At 45.6% G+C, this 19,368-nt stretch overlaps 1 protein-coding gene across 1 annotated transcript in view; it reads right to left on the reverse strand.

Annotated features, from left to right (window-relative positions):
• Positions 1–8,196: 8,196 nt before the first annotated feature.
• The window catches only part of LOC103919191 (sodium/hydrogen exchanger 2-like), a 29,141-nt gene continuing 17,969 nt past the window's right edge, over positions 8,197–19,368 (reverse strand). Inside the window, exons 7-12 of the mRNA XM_009326656.1 lie at positions 18,541–18,611; positions 17,188–17,352; positions 16,375–16,477; positions 14,904–15,038; positions 10,387–10,453; positions 8,197–8,333 (exon numbers count right to left, since the gene is read on the reverse strand). Coding sequence (XP_009324931.1) covers positions 8,197–8,333; positions 10,387–10,453; positions 14,904–15,038; positions 16,375–16,477; positions 17,188–17,352; positions 18,541–18,611 — 678 coding nt within the window. The remainder of the gene's footprint in view (positions 8,334–10,386; positions 10,454–14,903; positions 15,039–16,374; positions 16,478–17,187; positions 17,353–18,540; positions 18,612–19,368) is intronic.

Below are 19,368 nucleotides of genomic sequence, written 5' to 3' on the forward strand. Positions count from 1 at the left end.
CGTGGCTGCAAGGGGCAAGAGTGCAAAGAAGGCAGAAGATGTTGTTGCATCCGGCATGGGGGAGCAGGCGGTGGGTGAGCAAGGCAACGGGGAGCTGCAGGACAGGGCCAGCGGGTCGTCTCAGAGGTTGGGTTTACATCTTGGTTGGTCGCTAAAATGGAATAATGCCCTCTGATGTTTGTATAACAGGATGAAAGTCCTCACAGCAGGGCTGACCGCTGCTCTCGGCAGGTAGAAGCATCATGGCGTGGCCTTCAGACAGGGAGCAGTGGATGTGCATCTGATGGGCGAGCCGCATTACAAAGGCCATTTTCAGGGAAGTGAAAATATACATCATGTCTCTGGCCTGCTTAACCATCCCTTTTCTTCCCAGCAAACTATTTAGTCAGCTAAGGGAGAGGAGAAATCATACAGCCTCCCACCGAAACCCTTGGCAGCAAGCAGCTCCGCTCCTCCCGCACTCTCTCGGCAGTGCTGCTTGGGAAATGAGCCCTCCTCAGCCCTGTAATTCTGCATGAATAAACACACAGTCCCTCCCCGGCCACTTACTCACCATCCCGCGTGGGGATTGCTTCCAGCAATCCCCACTACTGCGATGCGTTTGCACCTAGGTGCTTCTGGCCAACCCTCCCATCACCTTTGCTCATCCCATTCCTACACGTATTAACCCTCGCCCAGGCCATCCCCCGGCAGCCCAGCATATCGACTCTTCTTCCATAGTTTTGAACTGCAATAACATATCCATCTCACAACGATTGCTGCAATGAGATGACCTCTTCGTATTGAATGGTTGATTAAATACAAAGTCTATCAGCTAATTAATCTTCAATAAATGTAATTTCAATCAGTTGCCATTTAACTAACATGTAATACTGGTTAAACCTGTCTGAAGTGACAAGAAAAATCAGTTGTCGTCTATTCTTGTGATCCATATCTCAAAGCTGAACACAACTGACGGGGGAGCTTTGGCAATGCTTGAAGGATCTCAGTGAAGACAAGGGTTTGCACACCAGAAGTGAAGACTTTTTTTGCAGATTGCATTGCAATTGCATAAAATTAAAATGCAAAGCGGGCACTTCTGTATTTTTAAAAAAGGGATTAATGCACACTTCCACATTTATGTGTGTGCTTTTTAGTCAGCTGTATTTGGCATTGCTGTATTTATGCTAATGCGTATTCGCAAGTTAGTGCTGTTTGCCATTTGGAAGGTGTCCTCAGCAATTCTCGGTCCCACTGGCAGAAAAACCCCTGCGTGGCTGCGGCAGAGCAGTGCCGGTGCCCAGCCTTGGCTCCTCACAGGCTGTTGTGTGCCCAGCCAAACATTTTCCAAATCCTTAGGCTGTGGAATAGGAATTGAGCTTGCAAGGTCAAAACATCTCTCCATGCAACGAGCTTTCCCTTCTCCTTGGCAAACCCCCAAGCACGTGCTCATCACCATTAGGATCTGAAAAATTCCTGGACATGATGGACAATGAGACCGTGCCTGGGGCACCGGCAGCTGCAGGGACGGGGACGGTGCAGCTGCTCCAGCAGCGTGTGGTGGGAGCACCCAGGCTTGCCGGGGACGGTGAACGCACGTGATGGAGCTACAGCCCCCTTATGCTCCCTTCCGTTCAGCTTGATTATTTTTTTTAATTAGGCATCAACCCCATTGCGTCCAGCCAGCCCAGAAGGTGCCGGCTCCTCACACCAGCAGGCTGTGGGGGCTACCAAAGGAGCAAACTCCTTCAGTCCCGCTCAGCCCTCTGTACCTTCCTTGCTTCTCTATTTCCCCATTGCTCAGGGGAAAAAAAATAGATAAAATTAAAATTCTTATCATAGGAATGTTTTTTCATAAGACTTTTTAGTCTTACAAACTAGACTAATAGAAAAAATAGTTCCTTTACTCTTCAGACAAAAACATCTTTGTTAAATATAAGATTCTGACCCATTCTGGTTCGTGCAAGCATTTTGTTCATACAGATTTTATACAATGCAATAGTCAGCTTTGTTAATAGACAGGACACACATATACTAGAAGAAAAGAAAGGGAAAAAAGAAAGAAGAAATGGCAAGAAAGCCACCAACAAATCATTCCAGCCCCCTTCTCTTCCTCTGCAGTTAGAAATGGCTGGAGATTTTCTGATGAACTAATCAGAAAATGTGGGGTTTAAAAACCGAATCATTTTCGAGGAAGGGCTGGGGTGAGTGAGTACCTCTGGAAAAATTTTAAGAAAGGGGTGTCTTCATTTTGAATGTTTCATTTCAACATTTTCAAGGAAAAAGTTCCATTCTGGAGGGCAAAACACCTTGTGATATCTATCAAAGAGCAAAAGCAATTATCAAATATCTAAATTGATGTAAAATTTTTAATAAAATATTTTTTAAAATTATGATCAACTCATCCATATTTTTTCATCTTATCTTTTCCTGGGCTGCGTTATGATGATGCCTTTGCATCTGAACTCTGTGTGGAATTGTTGGCCCTGTGGAAAATGTGTAGAGTGTCGGGGGTCAGACTGCAGACCTGGGGCCACACTATTAACATCCAACACCCTGCTCTTGCTGTTGGGAGGCCATCAGGAAAGCACAGTGGGGCCGTAAGGATGGCCCGGTATCTGCCCAGCCTGAGCTCCACAACCCTTTGTGTGTTTGAAACAAGTTGTAGGATAGGGGGGAGAAAACAGGAATACAAGTGCTTTTACTATACAAAAATACTATAGAATAAATCCTGAAATCGATAGTAGATTTTCAATTTCCCTAACATAACAGGATTTCACTGTCCCCCTCTCAGCCCCACCAAGGGCTCAAGGAGCCCTGATTTTACTCTTCCAGCAGAGATGATCTTTAGTTTAGAGAAGGAAAGAAACGATTTCCCAGCCAGGAACAGCAAGCCCTCATACCGACACTCTGCCCACTGGCCCCAGGTCCTGTAGATGCTTTGCCCGGCCCATCCCACCCCTCAGCACGAGGTCCGAGAGGCACCTCCAGAAGGTGATGCAGCTCTTGGTTGGCCTGAATGACCATTAGGGTCGCGCTTGCTTCCTCCTACAAAGCAAGTCTCTGCCTGTCAAACAGGCTACCTTATACACGGGCGCTGGGCAGACCAAGAGCTCCTCTGCCTGCCTCCCCAGCCTGAAGGCAGGTATTTATGTGGGGAGCCATGGAGGGGAGGAGAGCAATCATCCCAAACTAGTCTACAGCCTCCTCTCATCACTAGCTGGTGCCTGAGTGAATACAACACCCCTGGAGCACTACAGCTACAGGCTTAGGACGCCCATCCTAAAAAAACCACCACCACCACAACAACAACAAAAAAGTTATGCCCTGCCACACTTTCTAAGCCTATAGAAACTGGTGATGGTGTTGGTTGTCCTTTGCAGCTTGCGTTGCGATGTCTGGAATGCTACACCAAAGCTAGGTAGGTGTCTTAACTGACCATCACCATGATCCATGCAAAAGCCAGACACAAATACCATTTAATTACCAAGGAAAACGACCCTCCCTTTCCTCCCTTACCTTTTCTGGTGCCAGCGGGGAGCTGCCTCCAGGGTCCTCTTTTCCAGTGAGGTCGAATGAGGGTGCCACCACGGACAGCACTAGGACCTAGGCGTAAGGAAAGGGAAGTCGTATCCTGGGCATTTTAATGACCTTTATTTCCTAATTGACCCTGGTGATTTTTTTTTTTCCCCTTAAGCTTTTAAACTGAAATTGTGAGTCTCCAAAACATACATACTCTAGCAAGGAGCTGGGGCTAGTCAGCTCAGATTTTTCACAGAATGAGCGCTTTACCTTTTGATTGATCAAAGACTCCAGCAGCACAGTCTGAGTTATCATTATTTTTTGTGTTTTGATCCATGCTCGCAGAAAAATTGTATATTATGTAGATAGATCAACATATTTTCACTCTCTCATGCTGAAAGCAAAGGATTTCTTGCAATTTTATAAACAGATGTGATTTCAGGGCTGCCTTCAGAGACTTCCCCAAGTCCCTTTGGAAAGCTACATACCTTTCCGCATTGGAGCTTACCCTGACAATCTGTCGTGCTCTGAAAGATGTTCCACGTAGTGTTTCCTTAGGTAGACGGGGTGAACATCTCTCATAGGTCTCTGCGTTTACTGTTGTCTCCACAAACCTCAGAACAAGAAGAAACCAAGGGGAGCAAAGCCATCCAGACCACGACAAGCGCTACCAACTTTGCCTTGGAAATGCCACCAACATCCCTGGACGGTTTTGCAAAGAGCAACCCCCCAGTATGAACTGCACGGGAAGGGAGAGGAACAGATATCCATATTGACATTTGCCCCTTTAATTCTGCATTAAAATTATAATCACCAGTTCATCTCCATCACGTGCTCCTTCTTCATCTCTCCCGTCTACGTGTCTCTTGGAAGAAGCACATAAGCCTGGATGTTGAAAGATCCTTAATGCTTCTTATGAGGTTGAATACCCCCCAATACTCGATGTCAGGAGAGAAAAAAGCTCAAATTTGCCTCACCTGCTTCTTAAGTGTTGCCAGTACTTTCCAGGATTAAGCCATTATAATCTCCTTAAGCAGTCGTGAAATAAAACAAACACAAGTGTGATTTTCTGGTCAAAGTAAAAATAAAAAAAAGTCCCCGCGCTGAACACAAATGCTTTTTGGTGTTGCGAGTGCAAGGGAGATTTATAGCCTGATTTTTAAATGCGGCTGCTTGATCTATGTGCCCAGACTTTTCTGATGTAGTTTTTGGGCTCTCACTTTGCCATTGAGCTCCTGCCCGTCATTAGCAACTTTTGCCTATTTTAACCTTAACTTTCAAAAGACTCCTGTAAACTTCCAGAGTAAGCACAGAGCAATAACTCTCTGAACTACTAAAGGAACCAAACTGATGCAATTTATTTCCACAGAACCATGCAATATTCAATGATACACTGAATCCATGTTTTTAACACTTTTTAAAGGACTAAAACCCTAGAAAGAATTAATTAGGCATGCTCTGAAGCCTGAGCATTTAACAGTTTTCCACTCAGTTGTAGAATTTTAAGACCACCAACATTGGATACTGGCACAGACTATCAAAGGTATTCTGGGCTGAAATACACACTAGTCAGAGGGTTTGGCCACTAAGCAACTGGAAAATACTTCATGAAAGCTTTAGCTGTGCTATTATATTTTGTAAAGAAACTTTAAGAAAAAAATCCATAGTATCTAGAAGGTTAAATTTGGGGCAGAGTGACTCACTGGGAAAGTATGCACTGCACAGAATATTGTCTTCTCTGCAGATGAAGCAAATTGTTAATACAGCAGAGAGGTATGTATGGTCCCCAGCAAAGCAGGGTTGAAAAGGATTAACGGGCTGGGATCTGCGCAGGATCCGGCCAGTGCATGTGCACAGGGACGCGCGGCTGGCTGGAGCAGCCTCTGCAGCCACGAGCCACCGAGCCGCACACCTGGAGCCGAGCAATATCTGCACTTTCTAGAAGCTGGGAGACCCTGCCGTCAAAATGTCTCTTGTGCTAAAGTGAGATGAAAATGTACAATTTCAAAAAAAATGCAAGCAAAATGTATTTTTCTTTTTTCCACAACAGATAAAATTTCAGTTCCGTTTTCTGGAAGTGTCGCGATTTTTCCAACCATTTCTGTTGCCTACTACAGTACTACAAAGAAATCTACACCTGCCAAAACAGCCACCATTTGATAAGGTCCTTGGTAGCCCATAACAACATTGCAGAGAACTCATTTTACATGATGGGAAACTCAAATGGAAAAAGATCATTATTTAAGTACCCAGAAGCATGATCGGTGCTGTACAAGACAAAGATGGTACAGACATCCCAGTATTTTGGACAAAAGCAAGAGAGTTCAGAAGCCAAAAGTAAAAAAAAGAAAAACTGGGGGAAAAAAAAAAAAACCACAAGCAATAATTGGCCAAGGGATTCACAAAGTTTCTATTCTTGATTAAAAAAAACTTGATTAAAAAACTCCTTGGCAAGCAACGTGATTTATTTTCCTTTTTGCTCTCCAGCTACAGAATAAAAAGGACCCATCTTAGTGAGTCTTTCTATAGCTATTTACTGTGCAGAACTGAAGGAGAAATTTTAAACACTTGGGACGTTAAACTGCAGGTAAACAGCAGACATTTCAACCCCAGATAGCCGAGGACCTTCAGATTCAGTAGGTTTTTTCCTCTCACTTGTATGCAATTGCTTACGCCAATAAACAGACCATTTTTCTCACGCGTTACAAGTGCTCGCCTTGACCTTGCGATCACTGACCGAGGGCTGCACGGGGCAGAGCTGAATGCGCCGCTGTTCAAAGCGGATCTGCGGGGCTCGCTGTGCCGTAGCGATGACAGCCGGAGAGACACCCCCCGCGTGTCACCAGCTACCGCTGACGTCATCGTGAGCGCGTTGCGGATGCAAGGAGGTAGTAACTCTTAGATGATCTCATAACACAGCATATTTAATTGAAATAGGAACGTAGTACATTACAACATATTCATATATGTCGCATATTACAACATATTCAGAAATGGGCAGTTTTCTAAACAAAGTGTAGACAAATCCCCATGATTCCCATGCAAGATGGATTGAACTAAGAAACAAATCAAAATTTTAATAAAGTAACTGAAGACGACGATGGACTTATACTAAAATCAATAAATACATACATATATGTATCTACACACACAAAATACACATATAAGGCTTAAAAGGTCCAATTTTCATTTGCAATGAGGTGAATTTCCAATGATGGGGCAGTGAAGAGTGGCCTTCAAGTCAAAATGAACTGCATCAGCTTACGTCAGGACATTGTAAAGGAGTTTGTTCAAATGAAAATGAGACCTCCACGTCATTGCAGAGCAAATACACGCAATTTTGTGTCTTTAATTTAAAATGAAAGCCCCAGTGTACCAGGCAGTGGTCTCCTAATGGAGTATTTCTGCACCCAGGAGATTGGCTCTGGAAGTCAAAAAATATCATGGGGGGGAGTATGCGAATTCCTACAGTTTCTTTTATTTTTATTTCAGAAAAAGCCACTTGTTCAGATTAAATACTCTTGGATCTTTCAATGCAGAGGAAGGGGAAGAGAAAGAAAAATGTTGATGTTTGCAATGCTAAAACTTACCCCATCAGGTTCAGCTAAGGACAAGAATTCGAAAGCTTGAACACTTACCTGGAGTTTCAAAGAAAATTACCCAAATGTGGAGATATCTGTCTTCCTCAGGTACTATCCCTGGAGTTTACCTGCATCTGCTCTGCAAAGGGGATCGCACCTTTCCTGGCAGAAGCGCTCCGCAGTAGCGAGGTTTTGGGCCCCTCTTGCTGCCGTGTCTTCTAAGGAGACGCATTCAAACCTCCTCTGACCCTGCAGCTCTGGACTATGGCAGCAGAGATCATCTTAGAGAGGCTTTGCAGGCTTGCTGCAACCAACCAACCACAGCACAAGGCTTGCCCATCTAGGTCAGGGCTGGCACACTCATCTCCTGGTATTGCCACTGGTTTTGGAGCTTCCCTGTTTTATTTTTTGAGGTGAACCATTCCTTAAATAAATTTTAAAAAATCAGTAAGAATGTATTTTTCCCTTTTAATGCAGCTGTAATAAGTTTTCATTAAAAGAACTGTATCTAGGTGTGGGACAGTCCCTCTGGTAAGACACAATGCCTTATTTAACTATATGATTTAACTTTTGACTTCACGCGATTAATGTTCATAGTCAGGACCCATCAGCTCCTGAGGAGCAGAAGAGATCTTTCGCCGTTTCTGCTTTTTTTCCTGGTGGTATGCTCCACTGCCTAATAAAACCCTCCTTGAGATTATAAAGGTTTTCCTGACATATAATCTAAATGCTCCCTGCTGTTTAGTCTATCCCTGCCGACTAATGAGAAGATCTGATATCTCACCTTATTAAAACATCCTTTCTTGCAGTTGTAGACAGTTTCAGCAATTTTCCGAGGCCGAACAGACTAATTTTTCCTAGACATTTCTTAGAAATTCTCTCTCAGACATTACTTTGCATTGCTAGCGCTCAGCTGTGCGTCTTTTTCCTTGGTTCCCGTTAAAAACCCAGCACTGTGCAATAAGAGCACGTGTTTCGATGCAAACCACATATTTTGCCCTGTCCATGCTGTCCTTTTCAATATGCGCCTTATTTACATTATCTACACGTGTAGTAGCTATCCATGAAACAGAGTCAGATCCCGCATGGGAAGCCAGCAGCATCACTTGTGCTTTTACATCTCCAAAGTCAGGTCTTTCTCCATTTCCTTCTTCTCGGCCCAGGCCGCACCGCTGGGCTGCGGCGGTGGGATGGCACACACCAACTGTGACCGGTTCTGTTTCACTTCCCGAACCTTTTCCGCATTCCCCACTGCGGGAAGAGAAAAACACCAACTTGTATGAGAAGCGCTCTCCTTTGTGGGGCAACAGGAATGAAGAAATACCGAGAGCTACCGAGGTGGCCGTTTGCTCATTGGGGATGAGCTATTCCACTGCAAGGATCACTTCTCAATTAACACATTCTCACAGTGTTTCAATGGAAGAAAAAAAAAAAAAAGACAATTTAAACCCTATTTTGTACTTTGAAATATGTTATGTATCTGGATCAATATCATCATTCTTTTGTCAGTCCCCACCAGCAACTTGGCGGAACAAAAATTCGTATCAGTGACTACCTTAAAACAGCTTTTCAAGATGCAGGTGTCCTGCTGGAGCACCTATAACTTCACGTTGCCACATTAAGTGATTTTCTGGGGGGGAATGCACATGCAATCACGACGGAAGGGTTACAGCCTCCTTCAGCCCTGTCGCCAGGGTATGTCGGGGGCCGTTGTGCTCACATTTTCCCCAAAGCAAAAAAAACAAAACAACGAACCCACCCAGAAACACTGTTTTTTATCACTTTGCTCTGCTTACATTCATGTTTTTCTTCAGGAAGAACATAGTTTAAACATTTATAATAAACTGTGGATTAAAATAGCTACATCCCCAGCAGATGTCCACGTTATGAACACACGAATGCCACACAATTGTGTTCCTCCCATCTACTCTTACAAACCTGTAGTAAAATACCTCTGTGCAGAGCAAGTGTTAGCTATTCTACAGCTCTTTATTTAGCAAGTCTTTATTAATTGTTTAAAGAAAATTACAAAGGAAGAAAACATTAGAAATAGAAGGACACAAAAAGATTGAAAGGAAACTTTCTTGCTTCTTAAATATTTTTCCAGTACCTACGTAATAAAGAAATATTCTGTACGTTAATGTTAGACCCAGCCCCTTAACTTATCTCAGCCCATACTGGGAGGCAACACTATTGTTTTGTTATTTTCAACAACCACTGAAACTTTTCAATAATCACTTTTACAGACGAGATTGTGCTAAAAGGTGGTGTGCGAGTATTGTAAAAATTCAGTGCTCAGTTTCCCACTGACCACCTCATTGTGGCTCAGAGGCTAAAATGACTCTGTGTACAGTTTTGACCAGCTATATTTTGTGTGAGGCTTCATTGATATTAAACCATTTTTTAAAGCGTGAAAATTAAGTTTTCAGTTATCTAAAAACTCAGCTTGGGCTTATGAAAACACGAGGTCTTCAGCCACTGATCTTTCTGTAACAGATATTCAAAACAGACAGTGCTGCTAATGGGGCACTCGAAACGCATTGTAATAGTACTTAGCAAGCAAAAAAAAAAAAAAGATCTTAATTTTTGGAAAGCATTTGGGCGCAAACTTCATGTTTTGAAGTATCATTCATTTTTATAAGGTTTTAGTTAATGCATTAGTGTCACCATAGATGGAATGATCTGGAATTACTGCCAAAGACCGTAGTGCTTGGTGGAAGATGAAGAACGGTACCATGCCTGGATGCACACCTGGCTGGACAAAGGAGACAAGAAAACTCTGTGTAAATTTGCGCACCCCCTTGCAGCACACCGGTAATAAGGAGGTCAAACACCTGGACTGGGACACACTCCTCACTGCTATGGTTCCCAGCACCACTGCCCGCCCCCGAGTAGCTGCCTGGAGCACCTTCGCTGCCAGCAGCGCACCCCAGCGCACGCTGAATCTTGCCTCAGGTCGGGCTGAGATGGGGCACTGGGGCTGGGAAGGCTCTCGGCTCTGCTTGCTCACTCATGATGCTCATCTAAGGAGCCTTACTTTGTCCCCCGGCCGGAGCGATGCCCCTGCCGCCCTGCCTGCAGCCACCAGCCTGCAACATACAGCCCAGGTCTTCCCGCCGCTGCCTGCAGCGAGGTAGGGAGGGCAGGAGGCTTTGCCTTGGCTGTCTCCCCAGATCCCAGCCCCGCAACGGACGTGCCACGGACCTCAGCACATCCTCCCTGTCACCTGCTGGGGCCATCCCATGGGGACGGCGCAGGGTGAGGAAGGAAATCACCGCCGGCACCCACCAGCACCCCAGCTTACCGGTGAGGGAGCGGCACAGCTTGTGCTGCGTGCTGGAGTCGCCCTGCGCTGAGTAGGAGTCATCCTTCTGTGATTAAGGAAGAAAAGTACTTTAATGCATTTATGAAGATTGCTAGCAAGTCTGTTAATGACACTCCGGCTTCATAAACAAGCCATCTGCAATCCCCAAGGACTCCATTTCCATTTGTTTTACTTTTGCCAAGAAAAACAAAAAGAACTATTGCTAAAAATAGACAGAATAGATGGCAGGAAATATTTACAAAAGCTGATTTGTTTCGAGTTGGTGGAAGAGGTCCGAGCTCTCCAGGAGTGATTGGCAGATAGGATGGGAAGGAGCAGCCCTGGAGCGGAGAGGACGGGGCAGGCGAGCATGGGAGGCAAAGCCCATCCCCAGGACACGGACGTTTCTCACCTTGGCTGTTCCCCACCTTGGCTGCAGGCCAAGGAGGCAGGTAACGAGCTTGCACTAACGAGTTCCCTGTCCTTTCACTCCAGTGCTAATCTCCACCCTTCAGAGAAAATAAAAAAAAAAAAATCAGGTAGCACAATGCTGCCTGAATTGTTCGGTGCTTCTGTAAACTGGGAATAAGTCTCTTACGCAGCTGTGATTTGGCACCGCGGTCCAGAAACCCAGACTGCCAAAATAACTCTGGACACCTCCCAGCCTGGTTTTCTGTTTTGTTTCGGTTCGTTCTCCTCCCTCCCCTAACGAGGACCGATGCCCTCCATCCCTTGTTCACACTTTTATTGACCATTTTAATAACAATGCCTTCTCGGCTCCAGCAGCAGCGCCCGGCTCCCTGGAAAGCCATTCCCAGGGGCATTTAACAATTCTCAGAGCATGCTCCATGAAAGGGCTCCGACATAATTACCAAAGGCAGTATGTCATTTACGCACATGGCTTACAGGCAGCTCCAAATAAGCTCCTTCTGGGGGAGTGTACTCATGTTTTGGCAGAAGAAAAGAGGACGAAGTTGCCTGGCTACAGGTGCAAGGATTTTCTGGGTGCTCAGTGGTAAATAAAAGCTATCCTGGGTCTCAGAAACCGCCCTGCCAGGGTACTCTGTGTTGGATCCTTGCCTAAAATAAGGCAAGCCCAAAATCCGGACAGCGTTCAGAGCCAGCATGATGCACAGCTCCAGGAAGCAGCAGCCTTCGGCAGGAATTTTGTCCTCAGGCGGAGGAAGGCAAACTTTCTGCTGGAAATAGATAGTCTTGGAGTTAATCCTCTGGGCTATGATTCAGATCCGAAGTCACCTCGTAGTCTTGCCAAGGTTTTTCTGCCTGGTGTAAATCATTTAACCTGCGCCGTTGGCTCGGGAGGGATGAGGATTGTTCTTTTCTTACTTCTCCCCGCCTTCCCTAGTCACTCTCCAGCCTCTCCTTGGCAGGGGCTTCTAACGCAGCCTAAGAGTCATCTCTCACTACTGTAAAAGCAAAGGTAGACACCTAAAGTGCAGTAGACCCCAAGGCACCTAAAGGCACCTAAAGCCAGAGAGCAGAGAGAGAAGAGGCGATTCGTCCTGGCTGAAGCCAGGTGTTGGCCACGGACTGGCACCTGTCCTGGTAAGGGCACTGGTTTCTCCGCACCGACTGTGGAAGGAGATGGACTGTCCATCAGGCAAGATGAACTTCACTCTTGGCTCTTCCCCAGCCTGGTGGAGCCAGAGACCTATAGAAAGTTGCTCTTCTATACATACCTTATTTTTGTGGTGACTGATACAGAGGGAAAAGACCAACCAGCACCTAATGTATTATGAGATGAATTTAACTGAGCTACAACAGCTTCATATTTTCATAGCAAAGGACTAAGCAACTTCACTAAAAAAGAAAAATATATATGCAGACAGCCAGCGAGCAGAAAAAGCAGTGTTTCTACTGAACCAAAGGGATTTTTTAGTTATTCACTCAGCTCATAACACCTAACCGATTCAATGTATTGCCAAAACTTTTTTCAAATAGACTGGCAATGGAAGACGTGCAGGCGTTTCACCAGCGCCAGAGGGTTTCCAGCGGCCCTTTGCTTGAAGTTTGTTTCACAGTTCCTTGATTTCCAGTTGGGTTTGCAAACACAGTTGTAATGCTTCCATCTCGTGGTGAAATGCAGAATAGAAAAAAATCTGTGGCATGAGAGTCGCTAGTTTTTTCTTGCTGACTCAAAACCTGGAAGGCCAAACTCCATCCTTTGTAGTCCCAAAGGGAAGGGTATCTGACAATTAGAAACTCTCAAACACTAACTAGCTATATTTTTTCATTCATCTCTTTTTTAAACAGCAAAATGCCATTTGCTTGTTAACTTGGCATGAAACTAAATCCGAGTGGCTTAATTTTTTCCCAAAATTTTAAAATATTGAGCTGCTTTTAATGGGCTGAAATCTACTTTTTAGCACAGTGTTCCTTCTTTCTGCTGACAAATTCTGCAATCTGTCCTCCTACAGCATGAAGTAACAGCGTTCGCCCACCCTCCCACCTCATGTTAATATTCCGGGGCTCTTGTAGAACATTATCCCATCACTTTTGGGTATCGCCTTATTTCCATTTGCAGTAAAATGAGGCAGCTATTCTAGAACATTAGCAGATAAGCTGCTGATCACACAAAGCCTGCCTGATTTTTCCTTTTGGGTGCAGAGAGGTGCTTCTTGGGCTTAGAGTCACCCTTACAGATGTCACTGGAATCAGCTCCTGGTATTTACATCTGCTTCACTTAGACTGGCACAAAGCAAAGGTAGCTGCTGTAAAGAGGTGTAATTAGCACCAACAAATGACTCCTATGAGACAGCAGTATTAAGCATCACATTGGCATTTTGCATAATCCATAGGAGCATTCGCCCACCCCGTAGGGCGTTAGCCACCATCCATGAGTCAGTATAGAGACAGAGTGAATTCTACTGCTTTTGCAATTCCCCCCAAAATACTCTGTCCTCTGAAAGGCCAGCTGTAAGCATTCAAAGTAACAGGAGAAACGGTCTTCCCAAAGGCGTTGAATTTCCTGCCAAAGGCACCGCAGTACCTTACGGGAGCAGCAGAGAAGGGGAAAGCAGGAGCACAAGGGTTAACGATCAAATGTCCTTAAAGTATGTAACGTCATGCTCAAAATCAGCCCTAGTTTGATGTTGTTCTTTTGAAGTTTAATTATGCCAAACGTTCTACAGGAACATGCCATGTTCTTGCCTATCTATTTTGAATTGTAAGTACCAATCAGCATGTAAATGATCAAATTAAATCTTTTAAGTTGTTTGCAAGAGCCGGAACACCTTTCTGTGAATGGAGGGCTGAGAAGCAGCACCATTTGGGGCGTTACTGCCATTCTCGGTGGGCTCTTCAATGACTGGCATTTGTACAAAGAAATGAGAGTGGAAGAAAGCCTGCGGCAGTCCTGAGTTCTTGTGCTGTCGTGGAAAATTACTATCTAAATAAAGATAAATTATTTCTTTTTAAAAGGTCATTCTGTTCTCCTCGGTGATGGAGTCTCGCTGCCCAGATTAGAGACCACAGTCTGCGCTTGGACACTGCTGTAGCTCGAGCCATCAAATCCTAAGATTCAGAGAAGTGGGTGAAATTTAGAGATGGCTCAGCAGTTACTGCTGCTGACCTGGGGGTTTGGGAGCAAAATATGGGGGCGGGGGGGCCCTTCATTGCTTTTCCTCTAGAGTCAGAGTTACAGAGGATAGGAGGAATTGAAAAGACCAAGCCTGCTCCTCGGGCACCATTCCTGGACCATTTCGTCTTTCCACGGAGAAACGTTTGCCCAGCTTCTCTCATTGATTTCCAAAGAAGTCAGCAAAAGCCTTCACCAGCCACAGACATTGTATTTACCTTGTTTCTCCTCTAATTCAGAACATGAACTGATGTGGAGCCGTGTCAGCAGTAAATTTGGACTTAAAGTGCTTCTCCCAGGAATCCAGTATGCAACACTTCCCTCTATTTTACTTCCTTCAAGTCTGCCCAGAACCATAGCTGCTTTTAAAAACAAAAACTCACCTCCAGAATAAATAGGAGAGCTCACAATAATGTTTCTGTCCTTTCAAAAGAGTTGGGGGGGGCAGAAGAAACACCAAACAGTTTCAAATATTTACAGTCCATCTGGAGCACTGACAATGGGTGTACCAAATTCCTGCCTTCGACAAAATCTCCCAGAAAAGAAAACATGGGAAAAAACAGACCTCTGAATCTACAGAGTGAAGCCCAATTAATAACATTTGCTCAGTAAATAACTTTCCTAGCGTGGATGGAAGCCTGTGTTCACAAAGCACTGAACGGCGCTGCACCCAAGATGGCTCATTTGTTTGTCAGGAGTTGGGTTGGGGTATTTTTTTCCCCTCGGTATTTCCTACTCATTGGAATGCAATCTAGGATTGAGAGACACTTTGTTTTTTTTTAAAGGCGACAGGATTTGTCTTCAAAAGGAAATACCACCAGCAATAAACAGCACTATTCCTAGCGCTTGTTATACCTGCATGGGGAAAGCAGCCCGTGCATGGGCTCTGCAGGTCCGAGCCTTCCCCGCTCCCTCTTACCTCCTTCCTGGAGCTGGCCGTGTCACCTCCGCTCACTGCCATCCGCAGGCTCTTGTGCCGGAGGATCAGGATCTCCTCGGCGTGCTCCATGGGCTCGGCCTCTCCGGGAAGGGTGTGCCTGTTGTACGCCGGCCCCTGCACGTTGCACCAGAGAGACCGCTGTTGAAGGTGGGACCATCCCTCCCTCCGCAGCAGCATCCCTTCACTAGTGCCTACGTCTTCCAGGGTCCTTCAACCCCCTCGTAACCATCCTGCCTAGTTATAGGGATAAACCGATCCACCCAAGTATGAGAGGTGGGGATGGAGGCAGAGAGCCAAAGAAGGAAGATGGGACTCCAAACTCTGCTTCTTTATGCAAAATTGCCCGAGCGATCACTGAATGACAAGACTGAGATGCATCTCCATTAGTCCAGGTGACATACCAACCTAGTGCAACTACTCTGTTCAAGGTGTCTTCAGCCTCAGTGCCTCTGCCCAGCCCTCCAATATTTTATATCAGCCCCAGCTTCATATATAAATCATGCAGTCAACAGGAACCATAAATCCTGCTTCAAAAGCCGTAAACCAAAGTTCAATCTCCCACTAACATCAGTGGGAGTTGGGATAACTCTGTCGCTACAAGAGATGAGGCTGGATTTAGGCAGGAATAAGTGCAAACAGGAGGTATGCCTTCATCTTCATCCCATTCACCATTTCTACAGATTTCCTCCCAGCCTTATCTAGTTGCTTCTCTCGGCTCAGCAAGGGGACAGGAGGGGGTGGTTGATCCCTCTGTGCCGAGCTGCCCACACCAGCCGCATCCCCAAGGACTCAGTATTTCGTGCGTAATCCGTAAAACAAAGGCTTAGGTGGATTTTAAGGATAAGGCTCCATGTATCACCATGTGAACAGCAATTACAATGCACAGTCCTAGGTGCTGTGTAAAACCTCAGACAGATTATTCATGAGTTATTCTGTAAACAGCAAGCGGTTTCTATGCTATTTACCAGTTGTACCAGTTTCATGGCAAAACTGCCGAGCGGCTTTAAAACCTCTGCAGATTAATTCTCACTGGCAGCTCACTGACTGTGCTCTCTTCTATGGGAAAAAACGCAAGGTGAGGATAACCCCATCCCTGCTCTGCCCTGTAGGTAACCAGGAGCTGTTGCAACCGCTGGATCTGCTAACCTGATGCCTGAAGATCCACGTGCTCCTCCTTTCTCCTTTCTGGTTCTGGGTACTGATGCCTAAAATACTCCATGAAATTATAGGCTGACTGGGTGAACCTTTCAAAAGCTGTCATGCTGCAAACAGAAATGTGCCACTGACTTGGAAACTGGATCTGGCTTCACACAGCCAACTATTCTCTGCTCACAAAGAGACATCATTAGTAATTATGTAAATATTCATAACATCTGCTCAGGCTGTTAGGATAACGGAGATAACTTTTGTTATTGGACATCTAAAATACAGATGGAGGGAAGAGTTATACCGTTCTCCTTATTCGGTACAGGTTCCTTGCCAATATTTCCTGTATATTTTCCAGGACATCCGGATTCAGAGTATCCTCCAATAATTTGTCTGTTATGGCAGTCCTGTTGTTGTTGCTGCAAAGAAAACCGGACCGCCTTATTTCAGAAGATGCACAGCAGCACCACCAGTGCCTCCCCAAAGCCCAGTGTTCACAGCAGCCCTTTCGGAGCCCACCACCAGCGGTCATGACCAACAGCTAATCCTTGCAGACAGAGCCCACTGCAGAAGGGGCATTTGGTATTTGCATCAGAGCCGTGCCATCCATGTGCTCCCCGGTTAGGCGGGTAACAGAGCCGTGGGGAGCTGTGGCAGAGCAGAAATGTCTGCGAGAGATGAGACGGCCGTTCTGACAGGCAAATATTTGACCCTGCTGTCTCAGCCGATGCTCATTCTCGCTGTTGGTTTCTTCAGTACGCGTAATGGTGCAAAGCCATCAAAAAATGATGCAAGCACCTATTCCTCAGAGCACCATTTCTGTGTAACTCGGGGTGGGGGGGGATATGGGTGACCCTCCGTGTACAAGATCAGAAGCCATGTTCACCAGTGCCAGCAGATTGCTGATCCACCTGATCATTTTTAATACCCACCTACTAATCTTTAAATAGTGTTTACTCTGCATTTGTCTAAGCTATGTCGCTCCTTCCCATGGGATAGCCCAGCAGGGAAGAGCAGAGGAGGCAGAGAAGTTCGCAAAAGCTTTTCACAACTGTTCCCTCCGGTGGGAGGGTTGGGAGGAGTGAGGGCCGGGGCACGACTGCGGGGGAGCACTTACAGCAAGGACGGGTGAGACGGCGCATGACCCAGCTGCCCTGCTTCTGCCAGCTCAATGGCATGTTTCCGCTCCAGCTTTTCATAGAGAAGCACGATACTTGATTTTGGCTGGTCGTATTCTCGAAGCAGGATCTTCTGCAGGTATTTGCTGTTGAAATATTCTAATCTGTTTGAGAACAAAACAAGACGGGCTTAGCCTCCTCCCATGACTCCCCAGCACCTAAACGGACCTGAGCAAGCCAGCAGGTTCATAGTCCGCGAATGCCCCATATTCCATTATATTCCATTACTTTTTTTTCCAGAAACCAATAGTCCCAGAGGTCAGTCCCTAATTATTTCTGCACTACAGTACATGAGCTGAGATATTAAAACTTTGCCAAATACAGTAAAAACTCCCCAAAGTGCTAGATTTATCGTGAACTCCACTATAAGTGCTACAAGTACATGCAGTAGCCCCAAGGGATGCAACAGATTTAAACGATTCCAGATACCCTCTTGAGCCGTTTCCTCTTGCTTTCCGCTCATATGCAGCGCAGCCGTTGGGAAAGATCTAACCAGCATCAAACAATGACCCTCAAGTTTGGCTATTGTTAGCTGTACACAAACGCAAGCCCGGACACTGCACAGCAGCAGCGATTCCCATACCCTCTAGTGGCACTTCCAAGCACTGGCATTCCTAAGAAAATCCCTGCCAGCTGCATTTATCAGCTACCATGAAGTTAGCTGCATCTGTGTCTGCACAGCCAAGGAATTAAACCTGGTAGATTGCTATATTTTATGTTATTTGTATTTAAAAAAAACAAACAAACCATCTCCTATGCGTACAATCTGCCAGAACCTAATGAAAATTGAGCACTTTGCTACAGAAATCCGTAGCGATCCTCAATAATTTGTCAGTCCACAAGCAGTTGCCCCTCCAAGTGCTGCAAGCTCATATTTGTACTGTTAATTGTGCACACGCTGGGTTGGGGTCCCCAGCTCCCGCACGGCCGGACAGGCAGGAGGGCACGGGCTGCGCCGCTGCAGGCAGGGACAGGCTGAAGCCACACAAGCTGTGTGTTGTGCTGGCATGGCCCTTTCATTTCCAGCAGATTTCTTTGGACAAGAAGGGACAAACACAATAGGAGAGGAGAAAGGAGTCTTTTTGGGGTGAAGCACAATATGTGACCTGCAAGCGGGGAAGTGCCCCAAGAACCTGGTCTCGCCTCGGACAAGGAAAAGCTGCCCCTTTGCCACCTGGGTTGTGCCACAAGGGTGAACAAGGCTCAGCTGCCCACAGTGGAAACTTAGGGAATAGAAACCAGCCTCGTTCTTTTCTAGACATGTACACAGTTGTATTTTGGCAAATCCTTACTTGTCTTTCCAGTAATACTGTCCCCAGTGTCCAGATATATCTTCAATGCCAGCCAGCAAATGATCCAAGAACTAAACAGAAGAGAGGATTTTGCTATACACCGGTTGCATGTATTGCATACATGATGAACTCAGTCAGCAAACATCAAAAGCCAGCAGACAAAACGGGGGGATGCTTTCAGCTCGGTACACAGCGCTGGTAAACAAGAAGAGGGGATGTCGGGCTAATTCCCCGTCCAGTCATCCACGCATGTCCCTCGGTTCTGGAGTACAATAAATGGTTTGGCTGCTTGCTTTCAGGTCTGCGCAAGCAAAGAATAATCGCTGAGGGATGTGGATCTGCTCTTTACGGTACGTACAGGATGGCTGATGGTTTCCACGTCCCGCATATTGGGCCTTGATAAGCAGGAAATGCTCATATTGAGGTTTTTGAGGACAATTTGTCTCAGGAGATCAGTATCTTCAGGATATAGATGTAGGTAACATACCAGTGCTACTTCAGCTTGAATAATAAATACTGCCTTCCTCCAGACACTTCCACTAAATGAAATCATTGGCCATATCGTGCCTTATACAAACACACTATTATTGTTTAAAAATTATATTAAAAATCCCAGACAGGTAGATTTTTCCACCTAGAAGTTAAATCTCCGTAATTTCCCAAACTGTTTTCCCCTCCTACTGGCATCTCTCAACTGGGAGAGGTCTCTGCTCTACCACAGTCAATGCCCCTCCACACTCAGATACCGATGCCCCTGGAGCTTCCTCCAGCTCTAATTTTAAAAAATATATATTTTTCGTGGGGTCAGAGACAGAAAAGTTTCAGCGC

This window comes from Pygoscelis adeliae, unplaced genomic scaffold, assembly GCF_000699105.1.
Source record: "Pygoscelis adeliae isolate BGI_AS28 unplaced genomic scaffold, ASM69910v1 Scaffold216, whole genome shotgun sequence".
Taxonomy (NCBI): Eukaryota; Metazoa; Chordata; class Aves; order Sphenisciformes; family Spheniscidae; genus Pygoscelis; species Pygoscelis adeliae.